The 20,073-nt window shown below is 37.2% G+C and overlaps 1 protein-coding gene across 1 annotated transcript; it reads left to right on the top strand.

Annotated features, from left to right (window-relative positions):
- The first annotated feature begins 2,908 nt into the window (after positions 1–2,908).
- Positions 2,909–18,790, top strand: samd10a (sterile alpha motif domain containing 10a). Its single transcript, XM_053504548.1, has 5 exons — positions 2,909–3,029; positions 6,407–6,588; positions 13,875–14,043; positions 16,249–16,389; positions 17,387–18,790. The coding sequence occupies exons 1-5, from the start codon at positions 3,017–3,019 to the stop codon at positions 17,407–17,409; spliced, it is 528 nt and encodes a 175-aa protein (XP_053360523.1). The 5' UTR covers positions 2,909–3,016; the 3' UTR covers positions 17,410–18,790.
- Positions 18,791–20,073: the final 1,283 nt, after the last annotated feature.

Genomic DNA, 20,073 nt, shown 5'->3' with positions numbered 1-20,073 from the left:
GTAAACAGTGTAAACATGACATACACTGTAATATGATATCACTGTATCATAACCATAAATGCTGCTTGGTAAGTTTTTCACCTGTGCTTCATATAAAGGCACTGTCCTATTGTGCACTACATGCCAGTGAGCTTTTTTCCTATTGTTTTCAGCTATCCTCTGATGTTGTGAGGGCGTGTTACTCTCCAGGCCTTCCTGGATGGTAGGTGTTGGGTGATACAGGAAGGAAAGCTAGAAAGTAGGAATTGACAATGATTGAAGCTCACAGTAAAGACTTTAAAAAGTAAAATGCATTGAGTTCCCTTTTCAATGAGAAAAAATGCTTTGTGTTCATAGATAGTCACTATACAAGATGAATGAATAAGTTTTGCATTGCACAAAACTTATTTTACAGTTATGTGAGCATTATTGCCACAATAAAAAAATCATTGCCAGATTACTTTCTTTCATACTTTTTGTTGTGACTGAATAATACCGTATGCTTTAAAATAGACAACTGAAAAAGCTGAGAATGTGGCTATTTTAACTATTATATTTGTGGTTGGAGTAGACCTGGAGCCAACTCTAGAAAAAAACAGTGCAATGCACCATGCATACTAAAATTCACACCTGGGGCAATATAGTCACCAATTCACTTATCAGGATGTTTTAGGGAGGTGTGAGGAGAAAGAATCCAAGGGAAAACCCACATGGACTGAGGGAAAACATGTAAAACTTCTCACAGTGATCTGACCTAATGATTGAACCAGGGACCCTAGGAAAGCAGGCAGTGATAAATGGAGCAGCACCACTTCTTATTCTTATTTTTAAAATAGTAGGAGTAATGCAAATAAGCTACAATAGAAATCTTTGTATGATTTTTACAATAGCTATGATTACTAATAAAAACATATTACTTATATTATTAGTTTAAGCTTGCCATACACATGATTACTTTTTGTGACTGTAAAGAATATACTGTGGCATTGTCATATTCAGTACAGCAGTTTACCTGTTTATTTTCTTTATGCCCTCCTTACTACCTACAGTGTTATTTTTCAAAGGTCCAACTTAATTGCTTAATAAATTTAATTATAGACTATAGTGAGTCACATTTAAAGGACTGTTTATTTAAAAGGCCTGCATAGTCATAGGCTGAATCTTAAACAACTTACTTCATCCTTTATAAGGACACTAAAGAGGGTATAATATAGTAGCTTCTATGTCTAACAGTAAAGCATTTCCAGCCAAGTCAAGCTGACAGGTATAAAATACAGAAATATAGTGTGTTTATATATGATTTTCTGTTTAATTTTAAAATCTGTATCATTGCACCGCATAACTGTAAACTAAAACAAGCTAAAGATCATTATGTGCTATTTTCCATTCCTATTAGGCGATGATTTAAAGCAAGAACCTAGTGTAATTTGAGGTGAGATAAACTAGCTCAATTAATGTTAATAAAATGTTAAACAAAGTACATTTGAATTCTTCTAGTGTGGTTTGCCACCAGTTATATTGGCAACTAGTCTATTAAATATAAGCTCATACAACTGATTACAAATTTTTGCTTCGTTAATTGGATGCCGTACATCCACGTCTAGGTGCTAGCACAGTCGATAGCAGGAGTCAGATGTGACACTGTGTCCCAAATTGATTAAATTAATTTAAGTGGCTTTTACTGAAGTCCTTGACTCAGTACAAGCTGCAGAATTGCAGTTTGGTGTATCTTTATAGGTAGAATTTGATTGATTGGGGGTTTTCTTCATTTTCTGCCACCAACACATATACAGTACTGTAAACAAGCAAACAAATAAACAAAAAAAAAATAAATAAAAGCACATGGTAGCTTAGTAGTCAGCACTGTTGCCTTGCACCTCCATGGTTGGGGTACAATGCCCACCCCTGGTCTGTGTGCATTTTCCCCCTGTGTTGGGTGGGTTTCCTCTGGGTACTTTAGTTTCCTCCAACAGTCCAAAGACATGCAGATTAGGTTAGTTGGTGTAAGACATTTACATTTAGGCATTTGGCAGACGCTCTTATCCAGAGCGACTTACATTTTTATCTCATTACACATCTGAGCAGTTGAGGGTTAAGGGCCTTGCTCAAGGGCCCAACAGTGGCAACTTGGTGGTTGTTGGGTTTGAACCTGGGATCTTCTGAACCGTAGTCCAATGCCTTAACCACTGAGCTACCCCAGGATGTACCTCGTCTCGTGCCAAAAGTCTCCCGGGATAGGCTCTGCCGCGACCCTATACAAGATAAGCAGTACAGAAGATGAATGAATGAATGCATAAATACATATCAATTATAAGCTTATTCATTTATCTTAAGTAACCATGGGAATTACGGTGGTCAAAGAAAGAAACAATGCACACACGTGCACACACAGTCACAGTGTGTGTGTGTGTTTGTGTGGATGATGGAGGTGTGTGTGTGTGTGTGGGGGGGGGGGGGATGGGTTATGTTAAGAGGTTATGGGGAAGGGAAACTTGTAAGCTGATGTTAGATTTGATCCAGTCAGGGAATGTTTATTATGGCTTACTCCCTCTTAGCATCGCTGTACTACTTCCTATAGTGCTAAAGTTTTGTTGATAGGTCTAAATCACAATTTATTAAGCTCATTCAGGCAAACAACAATACAAAATGTAAAAAAATACGGGCTGATAGGCTAGTTCTTATACACCATGGGTTATACTTTTAAGCGTTCCTTTCTTTCTCTTCAGTTTTTAAACCAGTCTCAGTGTACAAATGGTTCGGCTTTAATTCCTGCTTGGGGAATTTCTCAGAAACGGGGCGTTTGGCACGTCTGTTGATTGACGTCGCTGTCACCTGCGCTGAAAAGTGGGCGGGGCCACCGCGCGAGCGTTTTCATTGGCGCGGCGAAATTCCCCTTCTCCCTCGCGCACTCACTCGGCGCACACAGCAAAGCGAAACGGGACCGGAACACCGGGTACAGCCGGCGCGTGCAGGGGAAAATGGGACATTTATCTCACAACTTTTTTTCACTAAGAACAATTTAAGACGGATCAATGGCATGGCTGTCGACGGTAAGTCGTTTTTTTATTTATTTGTTTGTTTATTTATTTATAGTAATCGGAATTAAACAGATGGTCATGTTTTATTATGGGGACAAATGGTCGGCACTTTCGACCAGACAGCGTAAATAAATATTACCAGGCGTGAAACTTTCACACGTTATAATGTCAGCCTATAGCTGCTTGTGGTGTGGAATGAAGAAATGCTCCACCTCGTCTTTTCGGTAAGCCTAACCTTCTGTATGTCTCAGATAATCAACTTTTGTAAATAATGTTCCACTTCACATAGGAGTTTATTTATTTGTGTCAAGTAGAGTGTGACTTGTGTGGTCGTGTTTTTTTTTAAATCAACAATTACATCCAAAATGCTTTCTTCACCCACGCGAAGAAAGTTTGAGTTCTATATATAAGTGTGTATTTTCCTCTTTGCATTTGGTGCTTGAGGTGTTGCTGTGTGGTTCCTTCTGTTTGTTCTTTAGTCTGAGCACTTGTGGTTATGGGAAAGTTGTCATGTCGTTAACACTGGTTTACTCAAAGCTTAGAAGAATTGTTTTGTAGATTACAGGGGACTAGTAAGCTGTAGTACTGGTCTGTCCTTACAGTGATTCTTTCATCCCGGTCTGAACTTGTCCTACCTGAAAGCTCCAATCTTTAATCTAAACACACACACACAAACACAAACATTTACATTTTTTATTCAGCCTTTTGGGAGTCTCTTTTGTTGAGAGTCTTAGGCTACAACATGCAAACAATCTAACATCAATACAAAGCACCGTGAGAATGTGTCAACACTAGAGACAAATGCTGGTTTGTGAAAGTGCTAGACTGGTGTAGGTAATAACAAAAAGACCTTTTTCAGACCTAGGTGCAAAAACACTATTACTACTACTACCACCACTACTACAATTATAAATGGCAGCACTAGGAAGTACATCCCGCATTTAATGCGAAGAGAGCACTTGATAACGAACACTATCCTATTCTGGCTCTGGTTAAGGTGTTCGACTGCTGATCAGGAGGTCCTCGGCTCAAGCCACGATCCCGCCGGGTTGCTTCTGATGAACTGTGTAGCAAGATTTTTTACCCCCAAGTGCTCAGATTCGAGCTGGCAAGGAACATGACTCCGTAAGCAACTGTGTCAACAACGTCGGATGGCACGTAGACGGACCCTTTCTCCCTTTTCATGCTATACATTGCGAACATTATCTATCACTGTTCCAAAAACCCATCCACAAATACACCTACATCACCTATTACCCACTCACACAAGCACCCATTCATACAAAAAAGTCAACCACCCACCCATGTGTCTAACACACACACACACACAGAGAGTTAACACCCACACATCCATCACACACAAAACTACTAGTTACAGACACCGATGCAGACATACACATACACACAGCATATAAACACAGACCCACAGAAAAGTTCAGCTTTTGATCACTGGAGCTATTAAACAGCAGATCTGTTTACCTGCCGAGAGGCTCGCCGCTGCTTTAATACTGACTTGCAAATTCGTTCTGGCATTCATCTGCATCAGTAATTAAGCACTAGCGCTGGAGGGGCTGGCTGCAGACCTGTCTCAGCCTTTCCCTTCTACCTCATTACTCTACACAGATGTTGCATTTCAGTCGTCCTCTGAAGTTCAAAGCCCCTCACAATATCACCAGCACTGGTTTTCATAGCCTGCATGATGCATACAGACTGCATGATGAACTTGCGCTAGCTGAACTGAGACTATCTCTTATATAAAAGAAAATTTCTGGGCTACCTCTTTTATTATGTCTTTTTTCCATTCTTTTCATTTTTTAATGAGGAGGATACTAGATGAAAAAAAAAGATTAATGGGCTAGTCATTCACCTTGAATCACCCTTCTAAAACTACAGCTATTTAATAGTATTATTTATTCTCCTTAAGCACTGTCATTTTAGTGTTTTATCAATGTCTTGACATTGTTAGCACTTATAAACCTGAATGAAGTATTTGATTCCCAAGGCGTTAAATAATGACAATGTCTGCTTACTGTATGTGGAAATTTTAAAGGCTTAAACTAAGCAAGTTGCATTTAAAAAAAAATGTTTTACTCTAATTACTTGTGACAGAGGTCTTTTCTTCTGTTTTTTGGTGTCTATAAAAAAATGTACATGCAGCATAATGAGCCATGACTTATTATTTAACATCTTTATCCCAGACTTCGCTGCCTTTCCACACAAATCACATCCCTCTCATAGCCACATCAGAAACTCTGTAATGAAAGCCACTTTGTTAGTGTGTGATTCTATCCTGAACCAGATTGTGTTCACTTCACATGGACCATGGTCAAATGAACAGACTTGATGAGAACTGTCTTTGTAGGTCTGTTGGTCTGGAGTAGATGGGGGTGGGGGACAAGGGCAAGAGAGACAATATTTCGTCACATCCAGTTCCCCTCTCTCTCTTTCTCTCTCTCACACACGCACACACACACATGCACAAACTGCTTACATTATCACGGTTGATTGATTCTTGGTTCAGCTATGACAACATTGTCAATTAGAGGAGTGAGATTTTAATGAGCATGTCCACAATGACTCTGAACACTTGTCTGTAAACACACTGGCCACTCGCCCTTCACTGAGAAAACACACTCAGACTGCCTCTTGAATCATTAAGGTCAGCTAGTTCTGGAATATGCATGGCGAGCAAGCTAGGATGTGCACACACTCTTGCATACCAGTGATCAGAGGGCCAATGACGCTCTGGATGCAAGAATATCATATCTGGCAGCTGACACAAGCTATGCTGCTACGGGTTGGCAAACATCAGACGCAGGAGTCAACTTGAGAGAGAGCCTTTGTCCAGTGCTGCCTTTTAGTGTCTGTAGGTACAGTAGATGTGAGATAACAAGAGCAGTAGTTGCAACAACAGTACATAGAAATACTACATCATTTAGGTATAAAGAACGCTGAAGTGAAAGACCAATCGTGCAAATGTGTCGCTACCCAAATTGGTGGTGCAATTTTCCATGTCTGTTTAACTTCAGAGTGATTTTTTTTTTCTGGTCACATGTAAAAAATAATAATCATTATTATTGTCTGCTAATTCTATAACTGAGATGTTATAAGATGTGTGAGATCTGTTTTCACAGTTGTGGAAAATCCATATGCTATTAATTAAACTAGTTCATAATCCATAAAACCACTGTCATTTTACTGCCTTGCTATAACCTCTATATAAAATCTTGGCTTTTTTATTATTTAGAATTAAACTTCTAGAAAATTAATGCAGAATTTAATGTCTACCAAGTTTTTTGGGGGTTTTGCCTGAGGGCAAAATAGAACAGCGAAGATAAGAGGTTACCTTATCAATATGTCAACCTCTCTTGTTCTTTCTTGTTTGATAGCTGCCTCCAGCTTTAGTTTCTGCCGCCCTGCAGTAGAGTACAAGGCACTTCCAGATGACTTTAAGTACCAGCTGAGCCGCTGCACGGGTGAAAATCTTACCTGGCATGAGTGTCGTGGGAACAGAACAGCAGGTGGTCGAACTGTCAAACTCCTACAGCAACCAGGAACCGAGGCCTCGCAGGTAACTACACAAAATGCTATGGTACAGTCACAGTTCAGCCAGGGAAGGTTTAATAAAGTGCTGAGATCATACCCAACTCTAGAATCTATAAGCATCTTAAATGTCTTTAATTCCTGACATCAATTGTACAACTAAATCTCTTCTTTTAGCCACTGAATAATTAATAATACACGGCACGGTGACGTAGTGGTTAGCACTGTGGCCTCGCACCACCAGGGTCCAGGATCCGTTCCTGCAGAGGATCTGTGTGCAAGGAGCATGCATGTTCTCCTTGTGCTTGTTGATTTCATCCCACAGTCCAAAGACATACAGATTAGGATAATTGGTGTTCTTAAATTGCCTGTAGTGTGTGTGTGTGTGAACATGTGGTGTGTGTGGATACGTGCCTTGTGATTTACTGGCACTCTGTCCAGGGTGTATTCCACCTTGTGCCCAAAGTTTCCTGGGATAGGCTCCAGGCTTCCTGCGGTCCTGTCCAGGATTAGCAGCATAGAAGATTAATGAATAATGAATAAGGGGACTTTCGCACATTCCAGAATGAACTAAAATAGTGTAATTTCACGATCATAGAAAATCGAAGAATGGAATTTCTCAGGAAGTTTGTAAGGGTTTAGGAGAAATCATAGAGGTAAAGAAATTTTAACTATGCCAAAATTTTTTAAATGAAGTCACCTACTAAGAACATTCTTTTTCAAAGGTGGATTGCAGTACAGTTTGTTTATAGACTTTGTAGGTTTTTGTATATTTTTCAACCAAATATATATCATCCTAAATAATGCATCTAATAAGACAAGTCTTTCCCCCCCTGAAATTTCCTGTGCCTCCTATTCAGACAGCTGTTTTGTGTTAACTGTTAATTGGATGATTTTGTTTCCTTACATTCATTTTTTTTTCTCTGGCTTTTTTCATACAAAATCATTAGCTATGGTTGATTATCGACTGGAGCCATTTCAGAGTCTCATAATGTATTGTGCCAAACTTTAACAAATTCCTCACTCTGTAGTCATGTTTTATTCTTTTAATGAAAGAAAAATATTTTACTGAAATGAAAAACATTTTTCCTCTCAAACCTAACAGCTGTTTTTATTCATTTGGAATGTTTGTCATTAGGGCTGGCCAAAATCACTGTTTTAGTAAATTGCTACAGTTACAGTTAACTATTAATTATTGGTACACTTCATTATCTTGGTTCAAAAACCCACCCTAAATTTTAACGATCATCTCTAAAAAAAATTTAATGATGCACCATCAGATTGTTTTAAAATGATTATGGATGTAAAAAAACAGCAATTTGTGCTTGACCATTTGTTTTATATATTCTAGCAATTGAAAAAAAAATCTTTCATGATAAGAAGCGCTTATAGATTTTTTTTTTTTGTGCATCATGTGTAATATGTGTTTGTTTGGTTGCCTGGTTCCCAGTTTTCTAAAGGCTGCCAATAATTTAGCAGTTGTGCTACTTAAAATTTCTGGCATCACAATGCAAAGAGAAGGAATCCATAATCTTATAAGACTATTGAAACTGGAAACTGATTGTTATTGTTTTCTCCATGAAGATGAATGAACCCCATCATATACTGGTTTATGGAGGAGTTAGAAACTTTCTGTACAATCTAGAATTTAATATAAGCAACCTAATGCCAGTAGCTTTATGATATGGGAAAAAATATGGGTCCATAATCCTCGGCATGAAACTGCAAAAATCGTACTGCTATTGCTATTTGGTAGAGTTATGGATAGTCTCTGAGAATATAGTGGCTTACATACATTGTATTATTTGAAATACATGCTTCTGCTTTATCATAAAGAACAGCCACAGAAACAGTATGATGGTGTGATGGCAATAATGAGGACCTTACAGCTGTGAAAAATCACTGATCAACTCTTTCATTCTCCTGTTTCATGCCTTTAAACCGGCATTCTCTTTATGGCTCTAGTCCACACATTACCAATTAAGCTGTGCTACTGGAGAGGTGGTGTTATTCCATGCCCATCCGTCACTGCATTTTATATTGTTAAGATGCCTGATATCAATTCATGCATTTCCTCATGTTTTCTGATGTGCACTCAACAAGACATGGCTATGAATAATATAAAGGTCAAAGGGTAAAGGAAGGTAATAGGAAGTGAATATAGCTATTCGCTCTCTTTGTTTCTGTCTGTCTTTTTATTCCCATTTCTTCCTCTCTTACCCATCCCCCCCTTGCTCTCTATTCAGCCATCCATCCAAATCAAGACTTTATTTGCAGAAAATGGGAAAGATGCAGTTGAGCCTGGAGGCAGAGCAAAGTAAAGGCTCTTGTTCCAGAATGGCTTTAAATAGACTGTAAAGTCTTTTAGCTCCTGAGCACTGGTAATGGATGATTGAACACTACGGTGTGAACCTTAGTATGCTGAACTCGAGCTGAGCCTTTACATTTTCATATCGACTAAGCAACCTCTTATGCCCTCTTCATTTCCCCAGGGGTTACGTTCAGATTCTGTCAACAGCAAAGGCTTGCCTTTTTTTTATAGATTTTATCCTATATTTTAGCTAATTAACCATTTTAACTAAACTAATATTCCTAAGTAGTCGAAATGGCCTTAATTGACTTTATTCTTAATTATTTGTGGCAAGTAACCTGAGCTAAACATTTGAAATCGCAGGACTATGCAAGTGCATATATTTTTCTTACCAATCTGAATTCTTAATAATTACTAAATAAAATGCTTTACAGTGTGTGTGAAAATGATGAGCGTTTTTAAAATGCCCTTTATTTAAAAATAATTACATAATAAATAATTTTCTTATCTTAACTGCCATCTATTCTTAAAGCTGATTTGTGTTGAGTGCCAAGTGTGTGGGTTTTGATTGATTTGTTTTTTTTATTAAAAAAGTATTTGCAGTAAATAACAATATATTGTAGTAGAAGAATTTATGCTGGCAAATTATTTTTGGAAAAGTATAAACAGTCTCACGTGACCAAAGTCAGTCATGCTTGTGCAGAAAGGCACAGATGTCCAAGATAGAAACAGTAGACAAAATGCACATGCCCAAAAGAAAAACCTTGTACTAAACTGTTAGGGAAATGCTGAAGTTATACCATTTAAAGTGTTTTGTTTTGCAGTTACTACTAATTATTACTGCTGCTGATAATAATAATAATAATAATAATGATAACTACTTCAATAACCTATTCAGGAAACATAAACTTAAATTAATATTTGCCCCTTACTTAACCTTAACACTTCAGGAAAAATTAAAGGACTTGGTTATAAAAAGTGCAAATTTGTGCACGGCAATTGCTGAACAGCACAGCATGATAAACACACCAAATTAATACATATAGGTAAAAATATTCTACCCTATTATATAAGACAATTGGGTAAAATATTTCAACTACAATAAAGACAGTACTGTAATATTTAAAATAATGATAATAAAATAATAAAATAGTTTAATATCCAAAATTCAGGATTCTGCTCTGATTCTGTTTCCAGGATCCTGTTGTGATCCGAGTTAATTCAGTATAACTTGTGCTGCAGAGTTCTCTAATAATTCAGTTAATGAAATCATTTTTGACTTTTTGACAACATGAGAAACATGACGCTTGTGTTTTATGAGCAACAGCTCATGCCTGATAGGCAGGTAATCTAGATGGCAGATGTATTATTATTTGTGTGCATTATTAGGTATTACTATGTTTTAAAAACAGCAAATTGTATAGTTAATGTTTTGGATTTAACAAACAAATATGTCTGTCTGTTGATTAATTTAAGGAAAATTGGAAATCAACATGGCTGTGTTAACTTCAGTTGCTGTGATATTTTATCACAGTTTTTTAAGTTCGTCCTGCACCCCTTTTACTCTCTTTTTCCCCACGTCACTATAGATGAAAAAGAAGAAAATACAGATTATTATATAGTAATTATTATATATATTTTTGATTGTAGTAAATATTTTCCCCATTTTTATTAAAAACCTTTTTCAAATATAGATATTTAGAGATGAGCTGTATTTGCAGTGCAGAGCTCCAGCTACTTGTCCTTTTTTTGTCCTAAGTGACCCAATGATCAAAAGCCATGTATAATTAATCTGCTATATTAATATACCTCTTGTAGAGTCCAAACAGTAACTGCTGAAATATTGGGTAATTTTCATCTATTTTGGGTCTAAGTGTGAATCATGATTTATCATAAATAATGAAAGTTAGATCTCTGCAGGCAGATCAGAGTGTGGAATGTTTGAATACTTTGTACTTATATGACCTCCTAATGGAAATAGCCATCCATTTCTTTTGGAGAATTTTTGTATCTCGTTTTTCAGAACATATGAAGACAAGAAAGAAAAGAGAGAAGGAAGGAAGGAAGTGAAAGAAAGACCATAATGAGGATTTAATGTTGATGGTGGTGTGGTGATTTGTCTATAAGAACATAGCAGGTTGAGAACCATGAATGCCAGATTCCATCTCATTACTGCATTCTATAATTATCCTTTAGAAGTGCCCTTGTCTATGCAGAGGGGTGGATAATTTATAAATTTGTAAGCTAGCCCGCTTAAAAAAAAAAAAGTGAAAGCTTAACTGTGTTTGCAAAATCCCATGATTTTGTTGCTGAGAACTCTTTGACTAGACCAGTGACTGCAGTAGTAAATGCCGTGGCTAAGCAAATAAAGTGTATGGTGAGACAGTTAGCTTGTTAAGTACATTTAATACATAAAAATACATAATAGTATTGTAGACTTTGAGCTTCAATTCTTGGGGTGTAAAAAAAGATCATCAATCACTTTAGAAATTTTCATGGGCATTTTCTCAGCCTTAAAAATAAATTGACAAACGTGCCTCATAATTAAGTATAATTAATACTTGGATACCTAGTGCCTGCACTTAATGACAGCCTATAGTCCGGAACCCATGGACATCGACAAATGCTGACTTTCTATTAAGATGCTTTGCAGTGCTTTACTGCAACCACCCTCATTTGTTTATGGGACTTCCTGCTTTCAGTTTTGTCTTCAGTAAGAAATGTTTTTAAAAACTTTTAATTTCATTGCCCATAGACGCTTTTATTGTATGTTTTGGTCATTATCTATCTGTACTTTGAAGCACTGTCCAATCAGATTTTTGAAATTTGATTGAACCTGAGGAGAAAGTATATAAGTCCACACACTTTTATTCATCCAGCTACTTCTATCAGCTGTCACATGATCAATAGACACAGTGACCCAGTTCAATTGGCAGCCATACACACACTTGTCATAACAGTGCTTTCACCACGTTTGACATGTGATGTGGTATGCACTGGAACATAAACACGTATGTTACAAGATTTTTTATTAGCATAATGATTGTATCAGACCTGGGTAAGCTGTTCAGGAGTTTTTAAGCAAAGTTTAATCGGTTCCTAAGTGTTGCCCGTGGATGGCATTTTGAGGTAAACCCTCTCTATTTACATTCAAAAAGGTTTCTCCTGACCGGAGACTTTGACTCCTTCTTCGTGCTCTTGACTTGGCTAGATGTTGTGGAAGGGGTTTGTTTATCAAGGAAAAATATTTTTGCGATGATCCACTGGATTAATTTCTGTGACTTCTGTTTGTGTGCTTGCCAGTTTATTCCTGCTTTTTAAGAATGTAACAGTCCTGTTTTGTTTTTAGAATAATAGCCTCCTTCACTTGCATTGGCACCTCTTTTGAACTGCATATTAAAAATTTCTGGGAACAGCCATCAAATGCAAATTTGACATGTTGAATGAACACTAGAGTGTGTCCCTTATTGGAATAATAAGCCTAATTAAGAAACATGCTACTGGCCACCAAGTTGCTTATAAGTCAATTGTCCAATAACTTTTGAGTAGGGCCGCCTAAAAATGTTGTTGCCAATCTTACATAATGCAGTTTGAAAATTACAAAATATATTTAAAGTGTTTTTATTTACTAAAATGTATGTTGGAAAACATTTTTTTGTATTAGTTATAAGTATGCATAAACCACTTAGCATTATTTTTGACCTTGCGTAAATGAAAGGACTTTGTAAAAATGCCTGTTATTTTCTAATCCGTTAAACCACTTGAATTTTAGCTGAAAGTCTACACTTAAATCATATCTTGATTTCTTTATTTCAAACCCATTGTGTTAGTGTACAGGGTCACTGTACAAATATGTACAGGGACACTGTCCAAATACTTACCTGACTGTATAGAAAGCAGGTTGTCTCATTGTCACCTGCAGATAAATGTTCAATGACCAAACACCCCCATTATTATTTTGATTATTTAATGTTTAATTATTGGATTTGGTGGTATTTATACACACACCATTGGTTGCTACAGGGTGCAGAGTCCTCTTAAAGTTCCAGCCATATCATAATGAATGAATGGGATCCAAAAGGACATATGTGTACAACCAGTGCTGTTCTTTGATTTTAGCTTTGTGTGCGTACACATGTCTGCTGTTACACATGAAAGATCTCCCTAGGGCCACTCAAGAGAGAAGACTGCAGTTAAAATGGATGTCAGGGAGGTGGGGGGGGGGGGAGGGAGAGAGTGTGAGGGCGAAAACTGTGAAGGAGAGAGAAAATTGGAGGTAAATGGGAGTGGACCAAAATAAAAACACACACACACAAACACCACATGACTGTTAATGGGTCATCTAAGCAAACATATATAATACAATAATGAAAAGGACTTTGTGAGAGTGGATCGTACAGCGCAAAAAAAAAAAAGTAAAAAAATTGCAATAATAAATGCCAAAATTTAAAAGGTTTATTAACACTGTCTACATATCCTGAGTATATAAAATATATAAGGTTTGATTTTGGGACACCTGCAACAACATTTATGTGTGAACTGTGCTAGAGGTTAGTAAATAGCTTTTAGATGGCCTCAGTTTAATAGGATCTGTTTATGCATCATGGGTCTGTCAGTGTGTTGGCCCAAATGACAACAATCCTAGATGAAATAATCCATCTTAATTACTGACAGCGCATAGAGCAGAACATTGCTATTAAAAAAATAAAATAATATAAAAAAAGATTTATTTCCTAGAGCTCTCTGTAGCAGTTTGAATGCCATCACCGTCACTGAATATATTCTTTGCTTAGTAAAGAAAAAAAAGAAGCTGGGTGTGCATATATATGTCTCACTTGGTATGGTATCGATGGAATGCATTCCTAACAAGCTTTGAAACTTGCGATATGATGCACAGACTCCAAAGCCTCCACTTAAAATGGATTTGCCCATTTCACTGGAATTGCTTTGTTCTCTCTCTCTCTGTCTGTCTATCTCACATTTATTTCTGTTTCCTCCTTTAGCTTCACACAGGGAATGCATACTCTGTTTACCACACTAGTCCCACCCTGCCAAGTCTGTCTAGGCCAGTGGTTCTCTGGTCCCAGCAGGACGTATGTCGGTGGTTAAAGAAACACTGTCCTCACAACTACCTGACCTACGTGGAGGCTTTTTCCCACCATGCAATTACAGGTACATTGTCAAGCTTTTGAGGTCACTGCTACCAGAGACAGGTTAATGCACTAGGGGCATGTTCTTCAGTTGTGACATAAAAATTACTCTCTTTTTTTTTTGTAATAGAGCTAAAAGATCTATCCTATTTTGTCACAATAAAGACTTGGTTAAAGAATTGGTTATTGTAGCTGTCTGGTGCTGAAAATTGCATTAGCTTGGAAAAAATAGAACATGTAATTTTGTTAACTCCATGTTCATTTAAAATTTTTTATATTGTAAATTTAAATTGTATAGATGCTACCATTACATCATAGATGCTATAATGTGCACAATTTTCTTATCTAATGATTTAAAGCAGTCAACACATTGATTATGTTAAAAGCATGTAATATACTAACAAGTTACTCTAAATGAAACATAAAAGACATGAAATATGTTTCACCATTGATGAGGGTGTCAAAGGAATGGCAGAATCAATTACGCTACCAAAGTTATAAAAAGCAATGCTTTTTGTTTATATTAGGTTCCATGTAACAGCACATGGTTGCATGTTTGAGAATGTTGTACATATACTGTATGTTTTTGTAAGTCCCTTGTAATGCTGCGCAGTGGGCCTTTGTGGATTTGTACCTATTTGCTTAGTGCATCCCATTGGCTTTGGGATCTCTCCCTGCTTGGATTTAGGAGGTTATAGTGCACATGGTGTTCTGGTGCCTTTCTATCGTGGCCAACGTTGACTTTTTTTCAGTGATTAGTGCTGCATTGTTTTTTTTGTGGAATTGGACCAGATGGGCTGCCCTTGGGTCCCTGCGGGCTTGGATAAGCCTTAGGTGTCGGTGATCTTGCCACCAGTTTGTGGTACACAATTGGTAATTAATGTTAATTAATCGCTGATTGATGTACATTATGCATAGACTTGTATTTCTACTGTCCCAATTCTTAGTAACACTTTTAAATTGTTTAATTTGATGGAATTCTCAGACTAACGTTTTATATTAGAGACTACAAAACATTAATGTAAGTCACTCTGGATAAGGGCATCTGTCAAACGCTGTAAATGTACATTTTCCCCACCCTCTCCTTCTCCAGAGAGCCCCATCTGGCTCACTGTTCCTGTCCTCTTGCTCTAATTGAACATAAAGCATCTGGGGCTCAGATGTTATTCAAGTGACAAAAGAAACAGGGAGAGTGACTGAGATGCTGACAGAGGCTTTGCCTGTCATTTGGGGAGAAGACAAGAAGGCAAAGAAAGGCAATAGAGCGGCTGGCCATTCAGGGTTGTGCACTAAAGGGTCGGAAAAAATAGCAAGCTCAGTAGGCTTCAGGGTCATGAAAATGACTTCAAGCTTGGTTACCTCTCAGGGAGCAGCTTTAGCAGGATGCCATAATTACATTCAGAAACTCCCCTACTTGTGATTTGCTTGAAGGATCCCAATGAGTATGGGAGATGCTTACATGATTTACCAGTAATTTGAAGAACCAGAGTACATGAGACTCCTTGGTTTAGCATCCCAAAAGATTCTTGGCTAATTAAAAAAAAATTGCTCCGGTATTTCAGTGTTCCATTAATCCAAACAATTCCTGCAACAAAGCAGCTTTCATTAGGTGCTCTTTAATAGGTGCTGAAAATGAACATAAAGACTTTTTTTTCCTCTCTGTTTTCTACCCATTTATCAAGATATTAATTAAACCATAACATGTCTGCCAGTCTGTTGGTGTTTGGCATTCTTCTAGGAGACAGCAGGGAGGAAAATAACCTCTGAGATATACAGCAACGCTGCAGAGTCAAAAATGACCTTCAGGCTTGAGCTCCTTTTCCGGTGTGTGTGTGTCTTGTCAGCCCATCTGTATCTGCCCATGTAAGGGCTCTTTTGTGGCCGGTGACCCAATTTTATACATGATTTAATCTTTTGATCAACATTCCAATCAGCACTTACACCAAGGATCTTATTAATTTGCATTTTAATCTGCTGGGGTAAAAAAAAAAAGTAGCAGAAGAAAGTGGTGCCATTTTTTTTTTATTTCTTTTTTTAAGAACATCAGCAGACATGAAGTTGCTTATGTCAGAGGGTCTTAGACAGCTCTTTTTTATACTAGAATTGAATATTTTTTTAACCATATTCATTTACACAAATTGTAGACAAAAAAACATCTCTTTCTCTCCCTCTTTCTCCCCCCCCCCCCCCCCCCCCCCCCCTCTCTCTCTCTCTCTCTCACTTTTAGGCCGAGCTTTGTTAAGGCTGAATGGCGAAAAGTTGGAGAGGATGGGTCTTGTACAGGAAACTCTCAGACAAGAGCTTCTTCAGCAGATTCTGCAACTGCAAGTCCAGGAAGAAAGGCGCAACCTCCAGCTCCTTAGCAGAGGTGAACGGAAGCGATTTAAAAAGACAAAGGGCCTCTTTTATCAATCTTTTAGTAAATTTTTATGTAGATGTTTCACCAAGCCAAGCTGAACTAAAGAAGTCACAAAACTTGCAAAAGTTTCAGAAACGCAGATTTTCTTTAAATTCACTTGTGTATGCTGATCACCCACAAAGAGCAAAATGTGTTCTGAACACAGCTCGAATTTAGTTTTGACTTGAATTTAGCAACATGCACAAAACTCAGACAGGTCAAGTTGACTATAGCTGGAAACATAAAATGACTACTAAGCCACAAAAGAAAAGGGGGGGGGGCACATTTGGTTGACCCTCCAAGAATAGTCTAAAGACAAATTACAGAAAGGGTAGCTTAGGTGTGAATTAACTTGGGTGACAAGAAAATTGTCACATGAAAAATAAAAATCTAAACTATTTTTAAACTGTTTGCACACCAAACAGTTTAAAAGTTGTTTGAGTTGTCTCTGGAAATGTTGTACACCACATCAAATAAGATGCAAATGCAACAGATTTTAAGACCAGCTTTCAAGCTCAAAATAATAATAATTTAAAAAAGTCATAATAAAATTCATACCAGTCTTTAAACATCCTTTTTCTCATAAGCGTGACATGTAAACATTAATAAACAATTCAAACGTGACAGTATAATCCATCTACAAAAGTACAATGCAAATTATATGATTTAAATTTGAGGTTTACATTTTACATCCATGGTTAAGGTAGGAACATTTTTCTCCAAAATTACAGGATTTCATGAATACGAAATTTCTAGTGTGAATGTCTAAGTGCAAATGATTTACAAATAAATTTGTTTGTATCCAGCTTTATAAATAAGGTACACTTTTTGAATCGTGAGAAAAGTGATGAAAGTTCAGAGGAAAAGAACTAAAACCGTCTGTTAGGGTTTCCAAATAAGCAGGATCTCCTTTGCTTGGGAGAATTATGTATTCATTTCTTTCTTCTCCCTCTTCCTCTTACTACAGGGACTTTTGGGAACCTGTCATAGCTACAGACATGCGTGGGCAGCTCTTCCAGGCTCAGTACGCTGTGAGAGGTCATTGAGGCATGGGGCCACAGGCTGTGTGAGTGCAAAAACAGACCACTGTCTTGGACTGCCACAGGCTACTGAGGCTTTGGCAGAGCTTTCAGCATCAGCACCTGAACCTTTATGTACATCTCAGATTCCAGATGAGCATAGACTGAATCAGCAGCGACAAGGAGAATAAATAATCTAACCAGAATCTCCCCCTGAGAGTGGTGTAAATCTACTCCAGAATGTTGTTTCTGTTAGAGTACGAGGTTCCAAATCTTTAACCAGGAGTGCTGGGAAATACTGGTTTTTCTGATGACCTGAAACTGTTTTCCTCTGTGGGATTATTTTTCATTTCCAAGACAACAAGTAATTTTGTTCACAAAGACTATGTAGGTGATTTTCCTCCTGACAATATTTCACTGTAATAATCTTACAGAAGACAAATTTCAGCTAGGAGTGTAATTGCACAAACGTTAAACAAGCAGCAAGCCTGGACATGCCTCTTAAAGTTATCTTATCTAACCGTCAGATTGATAATGTGAGACAGCTCGAGAGAAAGATGAAGTGATGAAAACAAGCTCATCAAGACTTCACATTGTTCAACGCTTACAGAATTTAATGTTGTGCCGAAAAAATACTGCAAAGGAAATGAAAGGTATTTTTCCAATACTTTTGTTACACACAAATGTGGGCTGTTCCTGACTATTTGTCACCTTGATGACGCTTTGAGCTTTACCTGGGGACATTTAAGCATAACACAAATTCCACAGTATAAAAGTTTGACATTCTATCCATACTTGCATTATGAATGTTCATAAACTTTTTTTTAACTGGCTTTTCAAAATCTGTACTGTCTTTTAAAAAACATTCTAGTTTATCCGTCACCCTTTGGCCTGAGGACACGTGTCTTTAATGCCATTTTACATTCTGATTTTTGCCTAATGTTTGCATGTTTCATATTAATTTTTTAAGTTATATTATAAAATATGTAAATGTAATATGATGTAGCTCTAAAAATTGTAATTAGTTTCCCACTTTATTTGTGTCTGTTATCATTTACCTCAAATCTCTAATGTGTGAGTTTTTATGTATGTTGTGTAGTAATTACACTGATTTGATTGAGCTGTGTGACAAATACAGTATACTGTATGTAAGTATTACTTGTTCAGTAATATGTGCCAACACTACCTCATTGCTGGTTCTTCATGTTGATTCTTTTTTGTATATTAATTTGTATATGACTCAGATTATTGTGTGTAGTCTACAGGTCTGATAGGCAGACTGTTACTTTTTGAACATACTGTATCATGGTGTAGCCTACTGAAATAATATAATAAGCAAATCTTAAATCTGAGCTTTTAAATAATTCTCTTTCTTGCGAAGAATAAATATCTGTGTGGGATTTAAAAGGCAGATTACATCTCATTTGCACAAATACTGCTTAAACCCATCATTGGTACCACATTCAATCCACGCTGTTCTTGTTTTGGCAATTTTAATGGACCTGGCTCAGCTCATTAGTACATGTTGTGACTGGGCTTATATATATATATATATTTTTTTTTTAATGTGTGAAAAATACAGTATTTGTGTGAGAGAAACGCTGTGGTGGGGTGTCACACAATTATCCATGATGAAAGCAGTTGTTGGTGTATTCTGCCATCTACTGACCTTTTTATACTAAAATCCCTCAGTTGAAAGCTAGCCCTAAAGAAAGATATGGTGGTAAATTGAAGGAAGATCAGAAATTTACTGGAGGGATCAACACCATTTTCTGAAATATATTCCACAGCTGGTGTCTGGATGATGGTGTTAGAAAGATCTCAAAATCCTCCTGAAGTGTTCAGTTGAGTTGAGATCTGTTGACTACAAACAACAGAAATATGATTACATATTTTTTATACTCGTACAATCCTTTAATGATTTTGGCATTGTCATTTTAGAAAAGAATCCTCCCAACAGGAAATGTAGAAATGTTTCATAATAGGAAAACCTTAATCAGTTAAAAGGACTTTGCATTGATTTGCAGTAACTCATCCTTCTAAGACTTTGGTTTCTTCTCACATTCAGATTAGGTTAATTGGCATTTTCAAATTGCCAATAGTGTGTGAGCATACGAGTCCCCTCGATGGATTGGCACCCTGTCCAGGTTGTACCCTGCCTTGTGCCCTGAGTTCCCTGAGATAGGCTTCATGCCTCACATGGTCTCACTTACAGACTAAGTGGTAAAAAAAATTAAGGACTTCGTTTGAAGGGGACAAATGGAAACCCTTAGTAGCAAATATGCCCTTACAGCATATCCTCTATTTGTCAGACAGACTCAATACAGAAAGTCGGTTTCCCAGCACATATCACTGCCTATAAACATTGCTACGAAGGACTACACTCCCTATAATACACAAACTCTGTCACAGTCACCTGAACACAATCACCTTCACTCTGTATATAAGGACTTCTTTATAACAGTTTGTGGTGGAAACACTTAAGTTTACCTGTGCCAGACAGACAGATATCATAACATATTTGTTTTATGTGTTGTTCGTTTGCACCTTGCTGTCTTTGCACCTCGATTGATTTTTGCAGTTTGGCTGCCCTTCTGACTGTTTGCAAGATCACAAGTTTTAAACACTGTTTGAT

Source organism: Clarias gariepinus, chromosome 9 (genome assembly GCF_024256425.1).
Source record: "Clarias gariepinus isolate MV-2021 ecotype Netherlands chromosome 9, CGAR_prim_01v2, whole genome shotgun sequence".
NCBI classification, from domain to species: domain Eukaryota; kingdom Metazoa; phylum Chordata; class Actinopteri; order Siluriformes; family Clariidae; genus Clarias; species Clarias gariepinus.
The sequence above is the reverse complement of the archived record's forward strand: the minus strand, read 5'-3'. Positions and strand labels throughout refer to the sequence as shown.